Here is a 24,084-nt window from a genome sequence, read left to right on the forward strand (position 1 = left end):
TAATTGAGAGTTGTGGCAGATTTGGGATGTCCTGGGATGCTGTAGAAAGGCTGTTCTAAATTGATGTGATTTTTAACCTACAGCTAGTGGAGTGCAGGTTTAATTAAGGCTTTTTTATAGGCATTAATTTCTATATTCTTTTATGTCATTATATAACTTTCTATTTATAGTTTAAATTTATGTTTTATATCATATCATATATACAATAATATTTAAAAAAAAAAAAAAAAAAAATTTCTGTGTAGGTCCGTTGGGGAGAGAAAGGGTCCACAGAGGAGGGTGCACGGCTAGAGAAGGCCAAGAATGCAGTGGTGTCAATACAAGAGGAGACAGAAGAACCTATGATCAAAAAGCCACCCACATCCTCACCCACATACCATCAATCTGATTCCAAGTGGTATACTCCAATTATGGTGAGTCACTTCCTATTTCTGTTGAGGCCATCACCATAGTTTCAGTCCACCTGAAAATGCCCCTTCGGTGATGTTTGTTGCCTTTGCTTGAGATTAGTGGAAAGCAAACCAAGCTGAGACTACATCTTTATTTATTTGCTCCATCATAGGGTCGACTTCAGGCACTGTGGGCTCTTCTGCAGCGACAATATAACCGAGTTTCACTCATGCGCCCAACTACCGCAGATAAGGTAAGCAACAGGTGGTTTACCTCAATGCAAACTGCTAACATGGTTCATATGTCATATGAATGTGCAAGAACAAAATTGAAGGGCCTTAAATGTAGCAACAGAATATGCTGTTTGTTTTTATCATTTTATAGAATATACTTACAAAAGTTTGGGGTCTGTAAGTTTTTTTTTATTTATTTTTTTTATTAATGTTTTTCAAGTCTCAAAAGCTCATCAGAACTTAATTTATTTGATCAAACATGCAGTTAAATAATGTGAAATATTACAATAAAAAATGTATATTTTAAAAACATTTCTTAATATTGTCAATGTTAAAAAGAGCAGTTTTGCTGCTTAATATTTTTGAGGATTTTTTTTTTTCAAGATTATTATATAAATGTACAGTTCAAAAGAACAGCATTTATTTGAAATAGAAAACTTTTACAGCATTATAAATGCTTTTCCTGTTACCTTGCTGAATAAACATATGAATTAACCCTAAAATTCTGAACAGTTGTGTATGTTAAATATGAATTTAACTTTTGTCAAGTGGATCATCTTCTTGTGAGACAAAAATAGCCCTGAAGTAAACAAGTCTTCACAAGTCGTGCTGAATATGTGCACACTACAATTTAACTTTTTCTTTTTTTTTAATCTAAAGTAGGACACAGTTTGAAGCATTTGCTTGGGTTTGTTTCATCTTGAAGAAGCTCTCACCACATGTGCGGCGCTAGTGCTTCCATAAATATCCCAGTCACACTTGGACCACTTGTTTTGTTTTACTTTATTTCAAACAAACTGTTAAAACCTTTGTAACTCAATACATCTGAGAGGAGGGTCTGGAGCCACCAAGCGGGACCCTGGCACACTTCAGTCAGACCACAGCTCGATCGTGCAGACTTTCAAGACCTTGATCAAGTCCACTGGGTGCAGGCATGAGCTATCAAAGCTAGAGGAGTCCCTCGTCTGAGCCAAGGTGGGCTGTATACGCTCGGCTAGAGAGGGGGGGGGGGGTTGATGCCCTACAGGAACCCTCTGGGGTCTTGAATTTTTCAACGCTGGATCTGTGGGGTTACGAGGACTCTTACAGGTGTAAGGAAGCAGGTTGTCACAGACATCTGTTCAGCTCGGAGAGACCCCTCCTGGTCCCTCCCTCCACTCCTCTCACAGACAGACTGCTGGATTGTCAGCAGATGTAGTTTTTCGAGACAGCCTGAAAACTTTCTGCTCTCCCATTTACTGCCTGAGGGCCTCCAACACCAAAGGTAGAACGGAGGGTGGACACAGCTGCACTGACGAACTTGCCTGGGGCGCAAATAAAGAGATCTAATGTGGTTTGACTGTGTTGTTAGGGAGACCGGGGATCCAGAGAGGCACTTCAGAGCAAGCTTAGCGCTGCAACATCTGCCGTCAAGTTTTCGAAAGAGCAGTGGGGGACAGCAGGTAGAGAAGATGGCAGTGTGTCAAGGGCTTGCCTATTACTGGTGGGGGCTCTTTTGAACACAAGCCCGCTCACCCACCCGCCTATGTGTTTCTCTCGCTCACGCTCACGCCTTTATTTAAAAGTCTCAACAGGGTTCGGTATTGTTTTACAAAGCAGCAGTCTGCAAAACACACTAATAAGCACCTTTATAAATGATAAATGAACATACATTAACCCCAGAGACATGCCACACAAAGGCAAACTCGAGACAGAACCCACAGGAAAGGATTTTGTTTCTTCTGCTGCTGTGGGTCTTAAAGGGATAGTTCACACAATAAAGACAATTCTGTCATCATTGGGCATGTGTACATGCACACCAATAAGCTGATAACTCACAAATATCAGCTTATTAAAACAACCAGGTTTCCCTGTTTACATGCACATCAGTAACCTGACAACACAGTTAAGCTATAATGTGACTTTTATATGACTTTATTAATAAATCAGGTTATTTCCCTTTAGTGACGTCAAATTAAAGTAATTTGCGTATCTGACTACGATTATTCCATATTATGTTTGTCAGTTTTGATGTTAAATAAAGCTTGCAACATGTCAGGGCATAATGTACAGCTTACATTATCCTCTCATGCAGTTATGTAACCACTTCTACTTCTGCTGCTCGAGATGAGTACACTATTTATAATTTTCTGAGTCATGAAAGAGTCTGTTTTTGTCATATATTTCTTTCTTTACTGCAAAACATTTGCTCTGTCTAGATGCGCTTAAATCTGCACTAACGCTTGCGTTCCTTTCATGTATCACATGCACACTTCAATAACCCAGTAGAAAGTGGGTTATTGCGTGGAGTCAGTGTCAGTGACCCGGAGGATCAGCTGTGGTACAGCAACCGTGGCGATGAGACATGATGTCTCTGTTCCCTCCTTCATGGAACGAGGGTTACGATATATAACCAAGACGTTCCCTTTCAGTTGATCACTCTCGACATCACGTCAGTAACCGACGATTTGGGATCCTGCCCAATGCGACATGGGTGCTGCCCCTTCCAGTGCCCTGTGCGAGCCGCCTGCACCCTTATTTGGTGTAGGCCGGGGCTCCGAGCAAGTAGTTCCACTCACCATTGTCAAAGCACTACCACACTGAGTGAGATTGGATAACACTGGGAAAACGTACCCATTCCACTGGAAACAGAGACACTGCAGAAGCCCCATCCTTCCCGAAGGAGTTTTCGGAAGCAAACACACATATATCATCCATTTAGGTGTACATGGAGAAATTGGAGGTGATTGTAACCCTCTTGGGAAGGCAGAAGTCTGCTGGGGAAACACTGACTCTAAGGCTATACCATATACCTTAGGTCTCAATATGGAACACAGCCTTCCATGGTTCTCACCGATTCATGAAGGCCTGGTGCCGGACGTTCTGCCGCGTCCAGCTGCAGAAGGTGATGGAGGATCTCAACAGTGTCTACAGTACGGAGAGTCTGGAGCCTTTTTAGCAAGCTGACACTACCTGTTTGAGGTGAGAAAACAGGAGGATATCGGCTCTACACGAACGTGTTTGGGGTCGCCCAACCTGCAGCTCTACAAATATTTGTCAGCAAGGCGCCATGAGCCAGTGCCCAGGACGATGCAACACTCCTAGTTGAGTCAAGTCACCAAGGAACCAAAACTCCATCGGTGACAGAATGGAGAAGAAAACCTTGGGAGAAACCTGGCTCAGTTGGGGGGCCAGTTCTCCTCTGACCAGACGAAACCAGCAGTTCAATTCCAGGCTGCAGCAAAGTCAGATTGTGCAGAAGAATCATCTGTTTCCTGTGGTCTTGTCCTGGTGGTCCTCTGAGACAAGGTCTTTACAGGGGATCTGTATCTGGGGCTCTAGTTGTCCTGGTCTCCACTGTCTTTTAGGACTGTAGAGGTCCTTTCTAAGTGCTGATCCACCATCTGGTCTGGATACATACTGGTATACTGGATCCGGGTGACTGCAGTGACTCTCTGATCTGGATACAGACTGGATCTGGTGGCTACGGTGATCTCGGAATAAGAGAGAAACAGACTAATAGTAGAATAGATTCCATTCTTCTAATGATGTAGCAAGTACATCAGCTGTTATGGGAAGTGTTCCCGCTTCCAGGTTTACCTGATTAATGCAGCCTAAAAATCCTTTAACATTTTTTGGATATTAGAAGCACATTAGTGTGTTATGTGTATGCCAGGTTAAAAAGATGGGCCTTTAATCTAGATTTAAACTGCAAGAATGTGTCTGCCTCCTAAACAATTGAGTTGAGTGAGCTCGCAACCTGAATGGGCAGGGCACACCCAATGCCTGATTAGCCAGGGTGATGGCATCCATGATCCAGTGAGCCATCCTCTGCTTAGCGACGGTATTGCTCTACTGCTGGCCTCCGTGACAGACAAAGAGCTGATCTGAAGTCCTGAAGCTTTGTGTCCGGTCTTTGTAGCATCTTAATGCTAGGACGGGACAGAGCAAAGCCAAGGCTGGGACTGCCTCCTCCAGGGGTAGTGTTTGCAGGTTCACCACTTGGTCTTTGAAGGTACTAGTGGGAATCTTGTGCACATAGCCGGGCAGGGGCCTCAGGATTACCTGGGAGTCAGCCGACCAAAACGCTAGGCTCGAATCGTCGAACGAAAATGCGTGCAGGTCCCTTACCCTCTTGATGGAGGCTAGTGTAAACAAGAGCAGAGTTTTCAATGAAAGTCACTTTAGCTCAACTGAATGCAAGGGCTCGAATGGAATGGACTTTGAGGGTTGAGGGAGACAGCCTTCGCTCCAGCCCTTGCTGCAGAAAGGAAAGCATGACCACAATTGGGCATCTCCAGGGGTCTTCTCGGTGAGAAGAACACCATTTGACGAACAGGTTCCACTTCAAGTGGTGGTGTTCATTCTTGGGGTAGATGACCTAGAACCTCCACATCCTGTCCAGAGAACAGACATGGAGTTTCCAAAGGTCTGGACATGGGTGCCAAACTGTTCCCCTCTCTGAGTCAGTAGATCCTTCCTCAGAGGAATCGGCCAAGGAGGGGCTATCGCGAGGAGCACTAGTTTGGGGAACCAGGTCCTAATGGGCCAATATGGTGCCACTATCAAGACTTGCTCCTCGTCCTCCTGGACTTTGCACAGTGTTTCTCTTGCTCTTTTAGAGAAATGGCTCTTTTATGTGCTGAGGCGCACAGAAGAATGGCCGCTTGCAGCACAACAGGGGGTAGAGCAACCTGAAGTGCACAACCCACTTGACACAGGAAAAATCATCTGTTGTGTTTCACAAAAGATAGAAAGTCACGGATTTGGAATGGCATGAGGATCAGTAAATGATCACAAAATGTATTTTTATTGCTTTTGTTTCCTCACTGGAGACTTCTTGGGGTGGTATGGGTGTAATTACATTAACAGCCAGTGATTATAGATAGGGTGATTTTACAATATTAGGGTGGATTTACAAAATTGTCAAGATGTTGTTCAGTAGGATATTTCTTTTTCTTTTTTTTTTCCTTTTTTTTGAGTAAATCAATCCTAATTTTCTCTCTGGTTTCAACTCCCACACTCACTTATTCAGGCTGAGTTAATACTGTCAGATGTTTTGAAGCCAAGGAAGGCTCAATGTGTAATACAAGCATGGTGCAAAAGCAATATTTGCAGATTTAGCAACAATGGCCCCCCACACCCCCAGAAATCATTGTTCAACATGTATTATGTCTCTTTAGCGAAGCCTCTGCGTACACTGAATCCTATTAAAATCCGTCTCTGTATAACACATACCTTATTAGCCCATGCCGACTGCTTGCCCCCTAAGGGCAGTGCTGTAATGAGGTGCAGTGTATTTTTAAATGGTGTAAATTCCAACCATAGACAAAGAAAACATGTCAGTTTGCAGTCCCGAGGCCTAGCACTCATTGCGGAACTCACCCTGGCAAAAATAAATAAATAAAAATGTTCTGTTTCGGCCCAGTGTGACAGCATCTTTAATTTAACAGTCAACAATCACATAAACAGAGCAGTGGGAGCATTTTAATTAAGAGACTGTGAGCGGGCGGCACGGCGGGGCCAGCACTTGAAGAATGCCATTAGAGGAGGCAGGAGAGAGGAAGAGAGGGAGGCAATGCTGGCATGGAGAAATAGCAGTGGGGTAGATGACGAAGGAGAGAGTGAGAATGGAGAAGAGAGCAAGGGAAAGATTAAGGCTCTAGGCTGGCGGACCGGGTCCCTTAGGTCGCAGCCACACATGGCCAGGTTTGCCACAGTAGTGTTTAAGAGCCCAGTCTCATGAATGGATTAGGGCGCAGAGTGGAAGACTGCGAACTGTTTGTGTTTTTCCCCTGGAGCCAAGAGATCGAACAGTGTCCTAATGAACTAGCAAGGCCAGTATGAAGTAGGTCTGGCTGCTGTAGTGAGGGACAACTGCTTAATGAGCAGAACTGAATTGCACTGAATAGATCAGCAATATAACAGCCTTCAGAAATGTGGTCTGCTTGGCACTAGGTAGAAGCAGCCTCGTTTAGATATGCAATATCTATGTTGCCTATCGAGCTCTTATGTGTAATTTTTGTACAATGTTAAAATACTTTTTCTTATTCCACAGACAAGTATGAAGCCAATTGTTGGCTGATTTCCATATAATGTGTAAATACTTTAACTCTTTGGTGAACAAAACATTGCTTCAAATAATTATTTTGTTAATCAGACTTTTTTTTTATGTGAAATATCTAAATATTCTTCACACACACACACACACACACACACGCACACACACACACACACACACACACACACACACACGTGTGTATATATATATATATATATATATATATATATATATATATATATATTAAATAACCAAATCAAATATAATCAATATTAGGGTATTAAGACACATTTTCAGACAGTATATCTTAATTTAAGTTTATTTTTATTGCCTAATTTTCAAATTGTAGTTTAATTGCTTTAAGTATAAATCTACCTATATTTAGTGATGTTTATGCTTTGTATATGTATATGTGAATGTGATTGATGTCATATATAATTTTTTTTTTTTTTACTGGAAAACAAGAAAATACTGAAAATACAAATTGCTCCAAATTAATAAAATAAAAATCAATTTTGTTGATTTTATTTTAATTAGTTTATTTTTGCAGTTATTGTAGTGATGTGAGTGTTGGGCAAGACAATCTGGATAATCTGATTTAAACAGTTATTACTTGTGCAGTTCAATTTAGTGATGCTGTGTGCAGAAATGAAATGCCTCAGCTTTAAGGCAAAACATTTTTTATTAACATTTAAATGGCTTAATTTTTCGCCCCCAAAAGTTATTTTGTGATGTATCCTATTGATATGCAGATTTCATATAAACAATGTGCCGATTAAACAAGTGCACACACAAGTTGTAGACTCACATCTCAAGAAAAAATACAGGATATCAGAGTGCTTAATAGTATTTAAGGATTTAATCTCTCTCTGATTGCGTTATCACAGGATGTTTTGTGACAAATGCAGAGCAAATACAGATTTTTTGCCTCTTTGAAAATAAAAAAAAACACTTTTTGTTCTGTAAACCAGTACAAGCAATAATTGGTCTCTGTGTACAAATAAAACCTGGCAAATGTTATTAAGTTGAAACATACGTAGATCAGAGGACACAAGATTTCTAATTAAAGGGGGTAATTGGAATTAAATCAGAGCGTCACAAATAATAAAGCAGAGGAAAGCACTTGTTTATGGAAGAAGAGATCTGACCGCGTAACCAAACATTAACATATTTATAGAAGAATGAGTCTTTCACCATCTGCTGTAAATCTTCACATCTTCATAATTTTCCTTGAGTAGCTGATTTTTTTGCAGCCATTACAGCACCATTGTGTTTGTCATGACAATCGGTGTGCATCCTTTAAACATGCTTGTGTCTTTTTTTCTGGTCCTCGTTGGTGCTATCAGCAGACTGCGCCTGTTACCCTTAACAAGCATTAAGTGGAAAGCTGACAGTTCAGTTAAAGCGAATCGGCCCCAGAGGAGAAATGACAGATTTAACAATGACTGACTTACCGATTTCATGAAACGGACCCTTTCTCTTTGAACCAGGTTTCTCTGTCTTTTTTGGGGGGGTATATGTGAAATGCAGAAAGTAGGACAGATGTCCATGTGGCTGGTTGTAAGTTCAATAATGTCTGCCGTGTTAATCTTTGAGCCTCCTCAAACAGCCAGACCTCCTGGTAACAGAATTAGGTTTGGGAGTGATCTGTGATCCCAGTGATCTGGTTTGGAGGGTGGCACTAGTCGGGGGGGGGGGGTCACATTAAATGGGTATGGAGAGGAACTAACATGTCCTCAAATGTCTAGATAGCATTTTTCTTATTTGATGGGGCTTTAGCCATTGTCTCCAGTACAATAAGAACTATTAAACTACCATAAGTGTCATTGTGCTGTATAATGCTCAGCAATACAAATACATTTACATTTATTTTTAAAAAGTTGTAAAGTTTTTTGTTTATAAAAAATATATATTGGGATTAAATATATTCAAACATTAAATGTAACGTTTTATTTATTTATTTATTTTTGCGACGATAACCCTTTTTTAATGTTTAAAAAAACATTTACATTATTTTTTCATTCGCATGATTTCTCTTTCAATTCCTTGTATAAGCTTTCAGCATAGCTTTGTTTGCCTTAAAACTTTCTGTCTTGATTGTAGGCTTGTATAACAAAATGCAATCCATTAACAATCATGTTTTTTCTCCTCTTTGTTTGCATTGCATATTGTTTTTCCATATTTAGGTCAAGTGTTTTAGCCTACAGAGCTTTTTATCTTCGTGATGTATGTGACAGAGGCATGTGCTCAGAAATGCTTTTCCTCCTGGATCGGAGCAAATTTAGCTGATTTGCTGGGTAGGCTGGTATACCTGCCCCCTTTAGCAGACTATTTAACACAGACACAAGCTTCTGCGTAATTCCCCCTAACCCTCTGATTCAATCCGAGTTGATGTCCTGTTGGTTTGTGTGTGTGCGCGCGTGTGTTTTCTCTTTCCTTTGGCCAGACTGGCTACAATTGTGCTCACGTCAACGTGCAGGCCATTTCTTCATCGTCTATTAAAATCAAAGCCCATTGCAATGAGAACTGGAATCTTGGCTTTAATTAAACAGCATCACTGTTAGTGTCAGACAGTCCCTGGGCTGCTTTGTCGCATTGATTTTTCTCCTTAAGTGTGACAGACCTATGGAGATCATACAGGAAATCAGTAATGTATTGTAATTCACTCCTTCCCTTGTCTGATCAATTTGAATACTTAAAGTGATGAACACAGTGCACGACTGTTTAAAAGGCAATTTGCGTAGATTTGTTTTAGTGGTTTGTTTTTAAGATATTCAAATATGCACAATTTGCAACAATGGTCATAAAAAAAAAAAAAAAGGAATCGAGAATGGTAGCATTTAAATTTAATACATTTTATAATGAAATAAATCTAGTAATTAAAATAAATGGGGGACACTTGTAAATTACTTGCTTTTAAATTAAATTAAATTTCATTAAATAAAATATATACATTACATTAACATAATAATCTTTTGATTTTGAAATGTATATACTGTAGTAATCCTGTAGTAATTTTTGCGCTGTTAGAAAAGTAAGCTGAATGGGGAAAATTGCTATAGCTTGTGGATATTTTTTTTCAGTTTGTAGCTGTGCTTTTTCAGCTCTTTGAATGCCATGCATGGGATTTTAGCGACGTGGTTATGCGAATTAGTATTAATATGCAAATTTGGGAGGCCTCTTTATTTTAAACCGATGGCCCAAGCAATATTAAATGCAGTTCTAATCTTTATTAGACACTAATTAATTGTGTTCATAAAATGCATGACCTTAACAGTGTTAAAAAACAGTGAGGCTTGATTTTTGTCACTACTGAAGTTCAGTGCTTGGCTAGATGCTGTGAAACGGCACCCAGGATCTCCCTAGATCTCATGTCACATTATATTATAGTTAAGACTCGTGGTCTCTCGATTTGGGCAGAAAGTCACTTTCTTACAGGTCTGATGCAATGCAGCATGTAATTTTGAGCAGATGTATTTTTTAAGATGGCAAGTTTGGCATTCCTATATTACTTTGCATTTGCAGTGTCTTTAACATTTCATTACAAGCCTGAATTGGCCATAAATAAATTACAACTTGTGGTTCATAATTGATAGGAAGATAGGACACAGATGTGACAATTATCGTGCAGCTGTTGAAAAAATTGGTTTATTAATTTATGTATTTGTTCCATCCTGTCAGTCAAACATCTTCTCAGAGGAGGAAAGCTAGCACTCTCAAAAAACTAAATCAAACAGTCCTGCTTCTTTTTCCTAATGACACACCAAAACTTCTGGTCGCCGATCTGCACACTATAAATTATAGAGATGCGAATCACAATCCATATGACATTCATCATCATAATAGATCATCATAACAGTTTATAATCGAACATAGTAACTTTAATGATGATGTCAGCCTTAATGAGTTATATGTCACTCTGTCATATATGCATCAAATCATATATTATCAAAAAAGGAAAAAACTAAGGACTATTGGTTTGTCATCAGAGATATTTCAACATAAAGAGATTAGATCTGTGGGAAATGGCGTTGTTTACATTCTTTTGTTTTCATCACAATCATCTGGATATGTATCTGAGGGTCTCAAAACAAATGAATCTGAATTTTTGTGTGCACAAATGCAGAACAGCGCTTGTGGTCTTAATAGTTTTAACCCATCAGATGGCCCAAAACCTTCAGAAGTGTCAGCCGCAAGAATTCGTTTTTTTTTTTTAAGTGTTTTACTCAGTGTTTTACTTAATCTTTTACACAGAATATCTCAATATGCTGCTCATTTCAATACATGTACGGTATTTTACATACATTTTATTTGAATACATTTCAAAATATACTACAGAATCTGTCTTTTTCAGCTGTCTTTTTTTGCAGAGACAGTAGAACTAATTGAAACATAAACTGTGGTCAACACAATAGTGATGGAAGTGAGAAAGTATCAAGGCACTGATGATTTGATGAAGTGAAGTTCTAACTAGAGGCAAGGACTCAGGAGGGACTGTGCATGTGTGTGACTGTGTGTGTGTGTGTGTGTGTGTGTGTTTGGCCTCTTGATTAGAAGCAGAAGGTCTTGTGTGTTTCTGGTTTTGGGCCCAGTAGAATCACGGGGCACACTTTGTTTGGTATCATGGATGTTCAGTTTAGCCTGTATGTGAGTAATAACTTCATCACATCATACTGACACTTAAGGGCATTTAAGGTCTGAGGGAATTTTCCATGATAATACATTGTGTAACACTTCCTGACTCATAAACAGGAAATCTGACTTTTTTATTGTATTGTTTCATTTTATTGGTGAACCGTGTTGTTGTTGTTGTTTTTTCTCCAGAATTCAAATTTGGACATAATGCGGTGACCCAATACAGAACCAAAACTGTTTTAAATTACAAAAGTAAACTTTTTTTTTTTTTTAGCATTTTCATTTCATGTCATTTCATGTGTTTATTGGACTATTTTTTTTATGACAATTTTCATGTTTTGACTCTGCGCAGTTAGATGGTTATGATTACCATATATGCATTTCATTATTTGCGTTTAACATTGTTTTTCCATGCTGTCTACTATTCTGTCAGAGCAGGTATGTGACCTATTTTTTGGGTCACAACCCTCAATTGAGGAATCTGAAACTCAAAAGGGAAATTCCAGAATTGTGTATTTTCCTGATGAAATGATTTGAAACTGTTAAAAATAATACAAGAAATATGCTACGTGATGGATTCTTCTTTCAAAAACATTTGATTTTACACCAATAATATCAAATTTAAAGAATAAGAGGAAGGACTGAAGCATTAAAATCTATGGTGAACCTTTTTCGTCTGTCTGTGGGATGCTGCAATTTAATTTTTGTTAAAACTGTTGTGTCTTCGTAGGTCTTTTCTGTGAACTTTGCTCTTAGGTACAATACATATTGACTAGGGCCGGGAATCGATTAAAAAAATTAATCTAATTAATTAGAGGCTTTGTAATTAATTAATCGAAATTAATCGCATTGTAATCGCATATAAATATTTGACCTGAGAACAGTGAGTAGTAATTTTTTTTCACATGGATTTATAGTATACCATTGAATAATGACTGAATACATAAGCTTAAGCAACAAAATATTGTTTATTTTTGTTCAACCAAGTCTAGCAGACCAGTGCAATTTTTGCCATGAAGTGTAGCAATAGCATATTTAGAAACAATTTAGAAATAGTACATTTCAGAAATTCAGGAAGCTTATATGTGCTGGAACCTTCTGTAAAGTGTTTTTTTTTATGTAAAACACAATACTGTCAATTACATTCAGAACATTGGAAACACTGACTATTAGAAAACATCTCTCTGTTGCTTCAGAGGCCATAACATTCTAAGTCCAACTCTCAACAACCTTGGCCAAAACAATAAAGAGTTCAACATAAACTGTTGCACCAACAAAATAATACATAGTTCAACATAAAGTGTAAAGTCCACGCTAGCTGCTATATGTTTTGCGTTGAGGTGATCCTTGAGGCTCGATGTGCTGCTGCGGTGATATGCGAACGCTAGTTGGTGCTCCAGTATAATCGGTCCGCCGAAACTCATCCAGTGAGAAACGTTCCGCGGTGCAAAAATAAGTTATTAAAAATGCGGGAATTTTTTTTGTGTAATTAATTAATCTTAGTTAACGCGTTATTTTTTGTGTAATAAATTAATCTCAATTAACGCGTTAAAGTCCCGGCCCTAATATTGACTCATGATTTTTCATTAGTAAGGCCATGGGGTATGGGTTAATAAAATCCTCTTTGAGATAAGGATATGGAAAGTTCTGCACTTTATTATGGTTGCATATATTAGCACTAATTCTGTCTTTGTTGTCAGGGGCTTGGCCTGGGGGCACTGATTCTCCAGAATCGGAACATATGCAAATAAATCATATTTATGTTTTACATTTTTTGTATATTATATTATATTATATTATATTATATTATATTATATTATATTATATCATATCATATCATATCATATCATATCATATGACCTGCTAGTAAATTTATATTTTTTCTATAATGTTTTTCTCCTCTGAAGATACAGAATATTAATGAGTGTTTGGGCAGTTAAACTGAAGAGGCTGTGTTCATTAGCCAGGGTACAGCATAGCTACTACCAGGGCTGGGCTAACCGGTTCTACAGGCACCCTGACGGTGGCCGGTTAGCGTGGTGGCAGTGGTGTGGGTCAACCCACCTGGGAGGGAGACAGCTGTCTCAGCGCTATCCAGAGCATGTCAGGTCTAATGACTCACAGCGGACACCTTAACCCAGCAACATTGCAAAGTAGCGCATTAGAATAATTACTCCCTGTCATCCTCCATTTAAAAGCCAGGCCCACCCCCTCCAAGTATACCCACACTCATCCTCTGGACCTTTTTTTGCTAACACACATACACAGCCTCAAACATTGTCACTGGCTGGACCTTCAAAGCTAAAAGCGCACTCACTCACCCAACCACCTTGTCTTTTGCTCTTAGCCAATTCAACAGTATTTGCAAACCTCATTTAAAGAGGATGACTGGGAAACAGGCCGACACCACTGCACAAGACGGTGTCTGGTTTTAGTGAGAGAAAAACACGCTCTCGCACACAGATAGAGACGTGCAGTCACAATACGTCCAGCCTGAGCGGGCAGCATATTATCATGACATCTGCATAGCTGAATACAGACGCTCCTCCTCCTGACATTGTGGGACAGAGCTGTGCTACAGTCTCTTTCTCTCAGAGCACAGGACCTTTACTTCCTGCATTTCACTTGTCGTTTTGATATGATAAGATGTTGATATGTTTTATGATGCCTTATCCATTTAGCTGTATAGACAATAATTTGCAGTTCTTAATGAACTGTTCTTAACTCTGGGGTTGGTATGATTTTTAATAAATGCTTTTAAATAATGTCTCTTATTCTTACCATGGCTGCATTTATTTGATACAGGAAATAAAGGAAAAATGGCAATATTGTGAAAATCATTACAGTTTAAAATAACAAGTTTTCTATTCAAATATATTTTAAAATGTAATTTATTCTTGAGATTGCAAAGATACATTTTTAGAAACCAGTACTCCAGTCTTACTCGGTTTCGAATAATATCTCAGAAATCATAGCTGATTTGGTGTTCAAGTAACATTATTATCAAATGGGTGCTTAATATATATTGGGGAACATGATACTTTTTTGGTATTCTTCGATGAATTGAAAGCTCAAAAGAACATTTATTTGAAATAGAAATCTTTTGTAATCTTATAAATGTCTTTACTGTCACTTTTAATCAATTTAATGCGTCATTTTTTAATAAACCAATCACTCATCCCAAACTTTTAAACAGTATAGTGTATGCCTGACACAATGTTACAGTTAGGTATGACCATGGCCGGCGCTAGCCATTTGGGTGCCCCAAGCACAAATGCTTGGCAGTGCCCCCCCCCCCCTCCCCAACCAACCAAAGAAATAACTACCATTCAGAATTTCTTAGTTAGGTTCTCTTTGCTTCCAAAATAACTGCTGCAAATGAATAATTGGAACTGAACAATGTAAACACAGAAATTTAAAAGTGCAAAAAAAGTTTAGTGCAAATTTTATGAAGTATGAATTTTAAAGTGCACATTTTAAACTGCAAATAACCATGCATAACTGCACAGTAGAAATTACTCAACAGAGGGACTACATCTCTATAAAGAGACCATTCTGCTATTCTATAGAACTATATTAAACATTTTCACTACCATCAGTTGTCAGAGGCCCTACAGAGGCACACCCCTACATTTCCTAGCGGCAAAATCAGCTATCAGCAGTGTTGGGAACGTTACTTTAAAAAAGTAATTAGTTATAGTTACTCACTACTTGTTCCAAAAAGTAACTGAGTTAGTAACTGAATTACTCTATAATAAAAGTAACTCGTTACCAGGGAAAGTAACTATTTGCGTTACTGTAAAAAAAAAAAAAAAAAAAAAAAAAAGTTGCTACATGTCAGAGAATTTGTCCAGTTTTCACAAGTCAGTTGAAATGAGTAGAACACACAGGAACATAACTTTCAATATTTATTGCACGTCAACAAACAGCAAGAGTTTTATCCTGCACTTCAAGTATTATCTTTGTAAGAAAAGTGTTTTTGGCCACTAGCTTTGTAGATGCGTGTCACACATTACATGGTACACATTACATGCACATTCTTGCCTTTGACCACAATGAATTTGAAGTAGTGCTTATATCTTCACCTTGAAAATGCCAACTTTTCATCGGATTGCTCCTGACTCGCCATCTCGCCATCTCTGCTGCGAGTCTCTGTGTAGCTGTTGCGTGTGTGTGTGTGTTTGGCGCAGCTGGCGCAGCCGCGTGTGCCGGCATGTGTGTAAAAACACTGGCTCTGATTGGCTACCATGAAACACATGACTCTGCCTTAGCCAATCACAACCGCTTATCTCGTCATTAACCCACCTGCTCACTCGGGTTTATTTATTCGGGTTAGATTACCGTGTTACTGAAAAAATAATGTTGTTACCTAACGCCGTTCTTTTAAAACTAACATTTTTATTTAAAACATTGTCCTACCTGCAAGCGACGCGTGAGCATCATCCCGCTGTCTCTTCTTTTTTCTTTTTTCTTTTTTCCGCCCCCGACTCTTGGTGCCTTTTCAAGCCCATATCTCAGGTCGTTGTCTGCCAAATTTGACATTGATTAAAGCATAATCAAACAGACCACTGGGAGGTGGGGAAGGGGGGGGGGGGGGGGCACCAGAGGGAGACTAGCACAGAGATTCACATTTTTCTTGACTAATTTGGTCTAGGCCTATATTACTTTTGTATTGCTTTTGTATATTAACATGCTTTTAGAAATATTTTATTTGTTATTTATAATAGTAGCCTATTGTGATGATTTTTTCACGACCCAGATTTTTTGGTGCCCCCCCCAAGCACTTGGTGCCCTACGCGCAGTGCGTTATGTGCATGTGCGGAGCGCCGGCCCTGGGTATGACAGTGAAGGGTCCCTTTAAATATTTTCCATTATTTGAGTTCCTACATTTACATCATGTTACAGTGTATTCACTGGCTTTAGAGTTTTGTGCAAGAGTTTAAGAATTAGAGGGATGATTTTAAAAAAAATCCCCTTGGGCTGTTATTTCTTCGGTAAATGAGTTTAATCCGAGATTTTTGTTTTCTTGCCAGTTTATTTCAGGAACATATTTTGAAGATATATGTTTTATTGGCAAAACCAATAAACCGTAATAAACTGTAGTGAAATTGAAGAATCTGTTCAGATTTCCTGCAACAGATATGCAGCTGTGAGTTAATGGAAGCTGATGAGGAGATGAACAAAAGGTCTGCAGAGAAGTAGATGTGTAAGGTGTGACATGGTGACTGGTGTCTGGTCTCCATGGGAGGAAAGGTCACAGGTTGTCTCTTCAGGAGTCCTGAACAACGGTGATCAAGAGGCTCTGACTGACTTGGTGGAATTATTTCTAGGTATTTGTTGTGATTATTGGCAATACACATGTGATTATGTGTACAGTTGTTACAACTGTACACAACTGTCTTTTCTTTAAATAAGTGCTTGCACTGTGGAATCTTTTGAAAAGAATGTGAATGTTGTAGGTATGTATATCTGAAGAATGATATTCTATAAAATGCTAGTTTTATGCTTTAACGTGTGTGTGTGTGTGTGTGTGTGTGTTCTCCTCCTGACCAGTCTGTTGTCTGACCAACTCAGGTCACATTAACCCAGTTCTCACAGTTGTGGTCTAGGATAAGAAACCCCCCCCCCCCCCCACACACACACACACATAGCTCAACTTAGTAATGTAGTATGGCCTGAAGCTGCCTCATGCTGTTTGATTTCCACTGTTGTCGTGCAATGATCAAGTTATTTACTGCTTACATTACCATGTGGCTCGATAAGCATATTTCCCCCAGTAGACAGACATACTGTAACAAAATGATTTATCACCAGGGTTAATACTGAATGGGTGTGCAGCCAGTGTGTACTTAGACTCCTGTGCTTTATAGCACCACATAAATAAACCTTTTCTCTATTGTAATTAAAAGCATTTTTTTTTTTTTTTTTTGCTGCATGAAATAATGAGGTAATCTTGCTCGTAAAAGCATCATGAATAATAATAAAAGAGAATATGTGCAGATTAAACTGTTCGGTAACTTTTTTGAGTAAATGATTAAGTGTATACAAACATTCTTTTTATATATAATATATTCTATATTATTAGTATATTATAATTTGTTTAATTTCATATCTCAACACCCTGGATGCAGAAATGTCCAGAAGATCATATTAATTTAATTTGATGCACTTGTTTGTTTTAATCATTTACTTGTATACCAGTTTAGTTAGGTTTTCTCAGTGGAATAATATTTAGAGATATGTGATTATTAACGTATAACTAATGCTTGGTCTTTTTAATCATTTGCATGATTTGCATGATAAAAATGAAGTGAGCTGCATTTAGCCTGTTGTCACAGACCATGACACCTTGAGTAGTATAGCTGTTTACTTTCCTTTACATTACAGTTTCTCTAACAGGTCACCCATTGACCTCTTTGTGGTCTGGGTGCCAGAAGCGATTCCACACACATTAACTTCATCTCTAGCTTTAATGCGTGCCACCCCACTGGATTGTAGGCACCATGGCACGTGTGTAGTCGGCTTAAAATGGCAGGAATCTCATACGGATGCAACACTGCTCCATCCTGACAGCTCCCTCCAATTACTGCCACTCCTGTCGCATGCCTCCCATCTCTCTCTGGCCCAGATCACATGTGACCCTACCCGCTGCCACACTGGTGGAAGCGAAAAGGGAGACAGAGCAGTCCAAGGGGATAGGGAGGTTCACACAAACATACCTCCGATACCTTTTGTTCCTTTTGCATTCTTCTTCTCAGCAGCTTCTCTGTGGAGTTTTTGGTAGGGCTGTTATATATTTATTAGTCAATGCATTAACATGCTCAATAGATTTCAAAATTTTAATGGCTGCTAAAACATGATCTAAAGATATTAATTAAAGGTTTATAAAGAGATATTTTTATAAATAATTCAATTATTTTTACATTTATATTTGCCAAATTTTATTTGGTATTACTGTCCGATTCGGCTTTCTAAAGACTGAATTCAGATTAATTGATGTTATTTAATTGTATTCACAGAAGTAGCTTTATAGTTTTTACGACTACTAGAGACTATGCTCTACTTATTGGCGAAAAAATATGTGTATCTGATGAAAGGCTGTCGACAAGTATTATTTTAATTTGGAAACATATATAAAGCCTGATAGCATAAAGATATTTTCTATTTATAAATCAGGGACTGTTTCTAAGAGATTGTTTGTGGTTAACAAAATGCAACAATTATAATTTCAGATTGTTATCCTATAGTTTTTAGATTGTAGTTAGTGTGCTTTTTTTAGACTGCGAGCCTGGTTGCAAGCTTATGGTTTTTGTGCAGCTGAATGTTTAGGGGCCTGACTGCAGGCCAGTTGAAACTGCAGAATCAGGCCAGAAATGAAAAAGTACAGATGAGACCAACAGCTTTGTTTGGATGCTCATTTGGAGGAGGGGAAGAAGGGATATAGTCACATACAAGCAGAGATGTGAGGAGGTGGAGATTTCTGTGGCTTGAAGGGTTTTGGTGATTAAACACAGGAACTACAATCACATTTCAGCTCTCATAATTTGCACCTTTCTCATGTAAAATCCCCCCCCAAAAAAAAAAAAAACAGAGGGGAAGGCATTTTATTTTTTTAACATATAAACACAATATCACAATACCTGATAAAAAAAAAATGTTATCTGGTTTTATCACGATATCACTTTTTTTTAAATCTTATTTAATTTCAAAGAAATACCCAAGCAAAGCAATTCTAATGACAAGCAGTAAGCATTTTTATTCCAGTAGCCGTATTACTGAGAAACAAAGCATGAATGGGCTCTTTACATTATGTAAACAATATCATATTTTGAAGACTTTTCAGTGGCATTTTTTTAAGTCATGAGTTCATGAAAATGATTATGAACAGTATATCAGTCATTAAAATGAGTATCCTTTTAAGGAGGCATCCTAGGGAGCATGAAACATTTATTTATTTACAACATTCACAAGGAACAATCCCTGCTCTTCAACTATCAAGCTAGAGCAGATACCTGCTGTCTGAAGTTTTGCTACACTGGAACATGAATTTAACTAGGAACAGTCTCCTCCCATCTGATCCCCTGGCATCTGGCCAAACAGATTTCTCCCCCCTTATGATTATTTTATCACTTTAAATTCTTTATGATGAAAGCTGCAGTAGTAACCTTGCTAAAGCTGAGCAGGGCCTGGCTTTCACTGCTGCTATCTGGAATAGCTCTCCTCTGTGGCTCGTTCCTGCTCCCTCTGTTGGATTCTGCTTGTCCATTAGTGCCATCTGTGCCCGCATGTGCCGTCTGTGAGCGCCTGCGCTCCGCCAAAATGAATGGCATTTTCTCTTAGACAACTAGGGGATGGTGCCCAGAGCTGTTAGCTGGCAATGATGTGCACTTTTTTCTGACAAACCCAGGAAAGACGGACAGGATGAGGAGCAGAAAACATCTGCACATGTAGTAAAGCTATGCTTAAGCTACTTTTTCAGGAAAAGACATTTCTGGTGACCATGCTGCTAAGCCGAACTTTGTAAACTTGATCTCTTCCAACACGCTGGTTCACCAGAGCAAGTCATCTCCAGAAATCAGATGATCAAGAAACTTTGCAATAAGTCTTCTTTGGTACCAAATTGACACTGGATTCAAGTAAATTAAAATTAAATTAAATGTATGCATTTAGCAGACGCTTTTATCCAAAGCAACTTACAGTGCATTCAGGCTATCAATTTTTACCTATCATGTGTTCCCGGAGAATCAAACCCCAACATTGCGCTTGACAGCACAATGCTCTACCAAATGAGCTACAGGAACATCAAGTAGGTTTGAGAATTTGAGAACTGGTTAGTCAAAGACACACATTTGAAAAATAGTTTTGTAGTAACAGAAATAAACAATTAGAATGTGTCAAATACGATTGTTCTATGTAGTGTTTTTGTAGTTTTTTCTTTTGCTTAGCTTCATGTAATTTCAAAAGCGTCTTTCAAAATGTCTTTTTTTTCTTCACAGAATATGAAAAATGTAAATGATACCAGAATTTAATGAACAGTAATCAAGTGAAATCTGAATCATAAAATTTCCCATCTCTAGATTCAAGATACAATCCACCTTCCTGTATTGTACTTTATCTTAATTTTTTTTCTGCGTCTGTGATTGAGGGTATTACTGTGAATATTTACATTCTGTGTGTGTCTTGTAAGTTATAGTTAAAGGGTTTGTTCATTCGCTCAACCTTCCCCTACAAAAATAAAATATATTATATATGAATAGTATATATGTATATATATATATATATATATATATATATATATATATATATATATATATATATATGTGTATATATATATATATATATATATATATATATATATATATATATATATATATATATATATATATATATATATATATATTAGGGGTGTAACGGTTCACAAAATTCACGGTTCGGTTCGATACGATACACTGATGTCACGGTTCGGTTCGGTTCGATACGTTTTAGATACAGCAAAATGTAAAAACATCTCAACTTTTCAGAATGCCGCAAGCGCACTGCGGGTCATGTGACAAGAACCAACCAATCAGCTTCATCCTTTCCCGTAACAACGTTGAGAGCTCATCCAAGATGAAGGAACAGCTGATCATAGTTGTATATGGATTGCAATTTTGAAATAAATTCAGTAGCAGAGCTACTGCAAGCGATTTTTAGAGCTGCAAATCCATTTATCCTTCGCTGAAATTTCCGCGTCTCATGGAGAGCACGTCATTGTTGCTTAGCAAAGACAGACGCCTCATGAGCGCTTCTGCCCGAGCGCTTTGGAAAGGAGGAGAAAGACGCGCTTAGCGTTTTCCACGCGTTTTTAGGCACGATATGTGAACGGCCCCTAAGGCGCTCGCTCACTCAGCACGCGCTGAAGGCTCGTTGCAAAATGTCTAATGCATTTAACAGACCAGAAATATAAGATCCTAAAATAACCAACAGGTCTGGTGTTTGGGTTGGATTCCCTGTAAGCTATAGTGTCTAAATGCTGCAGGGATAGTTTGCTGCGTGCATGTTTCTCCTTTTTTTCGTCTTTTCCCAGATAGTACTGACGCATATATCCCAGATATTCCCGCTGGGTTTTTTTTTTTTTTTTTTTGTAATCCCGCTGGTGTACCCTGTCATGTTGCAGATGCGACATACCGTTGTTTTTTTATCCACCACTCTCTTGCCATCACCATTATAGGGAATCCAAAGTGCACCCAAACACCAGACCTGTTGGTTATTGGGGGATCTTCTCATTTCTAGTCTGTTAAACGCATCGCTCACTCAGCGCGTACTGAGTGAGCGAGCGCCTAACATAAACATATAAGATGGTGGTTTTTTCTTCTTCGGGAGTGTCAGGGGCGTTGCCTGTTACGTTGTTTGGGTTATTGGGCTACCTTGTTGAACGCATACCATTATATTTCTTTCTCTCTCTTTTTTTTTTTTTCAAATATAATTAATTACTCCAACGAACCGTTCGGTATACATAATGCGTACCGCGTACCGAACCGAAAGCGTCGTACCGAACGGTTCAATACGAATACGCGTATCGTTACACCCCTAATATATATATATATATATATATATATATATATATATATATATATATATATATATATATATATATATATATATATATATATATATATGTGTGTAAATGTATGTATACATGTATATGTATGTGTGTGTATATGTATATGTGTGTTAATATATTAATATATTTAGTATAATACATTAGGAATTGCCACTTTCATATATTGAAAAATATGTGACAATGTATTGAATTATATATTATATATAATTTTATATGCAGTCATACACTTCATAACATATAGATGTACATGTGATAAGATATGGTACTGCGTGTGTATACGTTTATTGCACATACATTTACTCATGCAGTATATACACATGTATATAGACATATATAATATATCTGTTAGATTTTATAATTATTTGCGTTTCATATTTTCATGTGTGATGTGTGAGGTGTAAATTGCAACTAACTTGGGGTGGGGGAGGAGGGGGGCAATAAACATAACATTTCTCAAAAGCAGTCTCTCTCACCACACCCAGATCCTCCAGGATGTGTAATATATATATGGAAGTTACTGCAAATGCTAAAATTAACTAGTAATGACTGATCCGAGGCAGATACTGTATAAGCAAGTAGAGGTTAATGGCTTGCAGAGTCTGACCAATTTGTAAACATCATGCCACCTAATGTCAGTGTTGTATTTTTTTACCGGTGTCTCAAGATTAAAAACTAGAATTATCCTGTCTTGTGGGTGAATCCAGTAGTCATCAGCTCTTGATTGCTGATCATATGCCACTTTATTTACCCAGAAGACTTTTACAGTTTTTAATTTACAGTGCCTATGCACCTCCAAAAGACACTGTGGATCATTGTGGCTATGGATTCAAATGACAGGGATCACCACCACTTTGTCAGCTCTCACTTTCAAAGCAAGCTACAGGTAGAGCATTATTAAATCCTCCAGAGCCTGTGAGACTCATGCTGACATGCTTTTTTCAAAATGTAATGCTTGTCAGAAGATCCATTTTGATTAATCCGTGACAGCTACAGTTTCTCAACTGTAAAATCGAGAGCTTCTTCACTGTTTCTGGTGGCTCAAACTGTCCTTTTCTTGAGGCTTTTAATGTATTCAGTGTTCCAGTGCCTATATCACTTTTTAATGACTGGAAAATTCATCCAAGTTGTCAGCAGGCGTTAGATTTTAGGTTCCCTTGGCTTGGTTCTGAATCTCCACCAGACCAGATGGCGGTGCTATGTGGGCCGTATGTGGACCATGGGTGTGGAGATAGTGGGGGCCAGCTCTAGAGTGCAGGATTGCTCACATTCTGGCATTTTCCCTAGGCCTGTTTGCAGCTGCACTTCCTGTCCCACTTTGATCTTCTAAAATGTTCAATATGTGAAAGGGTTTTGACGACAGACCTTATTTTGTGTAATGTCACAGTAGTTTTTATAAATAAGGCATAGATAAAAGAAAGGTTGCAATTAAAGAAAAACACTTATATAAATACATAGTGGTGGGAGGAGCAAACAACAGACACAGTGGGGGTGGCGTCAGACCTCGGAGAGGCTTTTATTAACAGAAAATAACAAAACACAGGGAAATAAAAATGTCCAAAGGGGAAAAGTGTCCAAAATAAACCTTCTTTCCGTGAAGTCTGGTGGCCATCAGAATGGTGAGGCTCGGAGAGTGCTCCAAAGAGCAGAGATGGAGGGGTAACGTTAGCCCCCCAACAGGCGGTCTCTGTTTGACTGATCTGTATAGGTGTAGCATATGTCTGGGGTTACCGAGGTGAAGCTCTTGATGAACTGAGCCTTGTGTGGTCTCTTAAAGATGGCATGAAACCATGAGAGATCTCTGATCAGTCCAATCAAGTGTCTTTCCAGTCTTTAATAAACTCTGTGTGGTGTAATTATTCCTGCTTTTATTTATTCAGCAACTTTCAACTGATGTCGTTTGATATTTGTTCCTTCATGGGTTCATAATTGAGTTGTTTTTCGTGCTGCATATTGGTCAATTTAGTGCAAAGAATACACCCTAAAACTTGCAGTCAGGCTCGTTTTACAAAAATGATCTAGAAGCACCATCTAGCCCATGGTGCTTCTATTTTTGAGGCACAGGTGGGCTCTGTCTTTCTCAGTGTGACATTGCATAGATATAGTGTCCAATGCCAAGTGCACTGGCCCAGGAGCGATAATGGGTCTGAACGTGAGTTTGGGTTTGACCGTATTGCTCTGCACCT

The 24,084-nt window shown here is 38.5% G+C and overlaps 1 protein-coding gene across 1 annotated transcript in view; it reads left to right on the top strand.

Annotated features, from left to right (window-relative positions):
• The window catches only part of LOC128003118 (anthrax toxin receptor 2), a 53,936-nt gene that overhangs the window by 25,533 nt on the left and 4,319 nt on the right, over positions 1–24,084 (top strand). Inside the window, exons 15-16 of the mRNA XM_052592498.1 lie at positions 246–413; positions 563–643. Of these exons, the coding sequence (XP_052448458.1) occupies positions 246–413; positions 563–643 (249 nt within the window). The remainder of the gene's footprint in view (positions 1–245; positions 414–562; positions 644–24,084) is intronic.

The sequence above is a fragment of the Carassius gibelio genome, chromosome A5 (assembly GCF_023724105.1).
Source record: "Carassius gibelio isolate Cgi1373 ecotype wild population from Czech Republic chromosome A5, carGib1.2-hapl.c, whole genome shotgun sequence".
NCBI classification, from domain to species: domain Eukaryota; kingdom Metazoa; phylum Chordata; class Actinopteri; order Cypriniformes; family Cyprinidae; genus Carassius; species Carassius gibelio.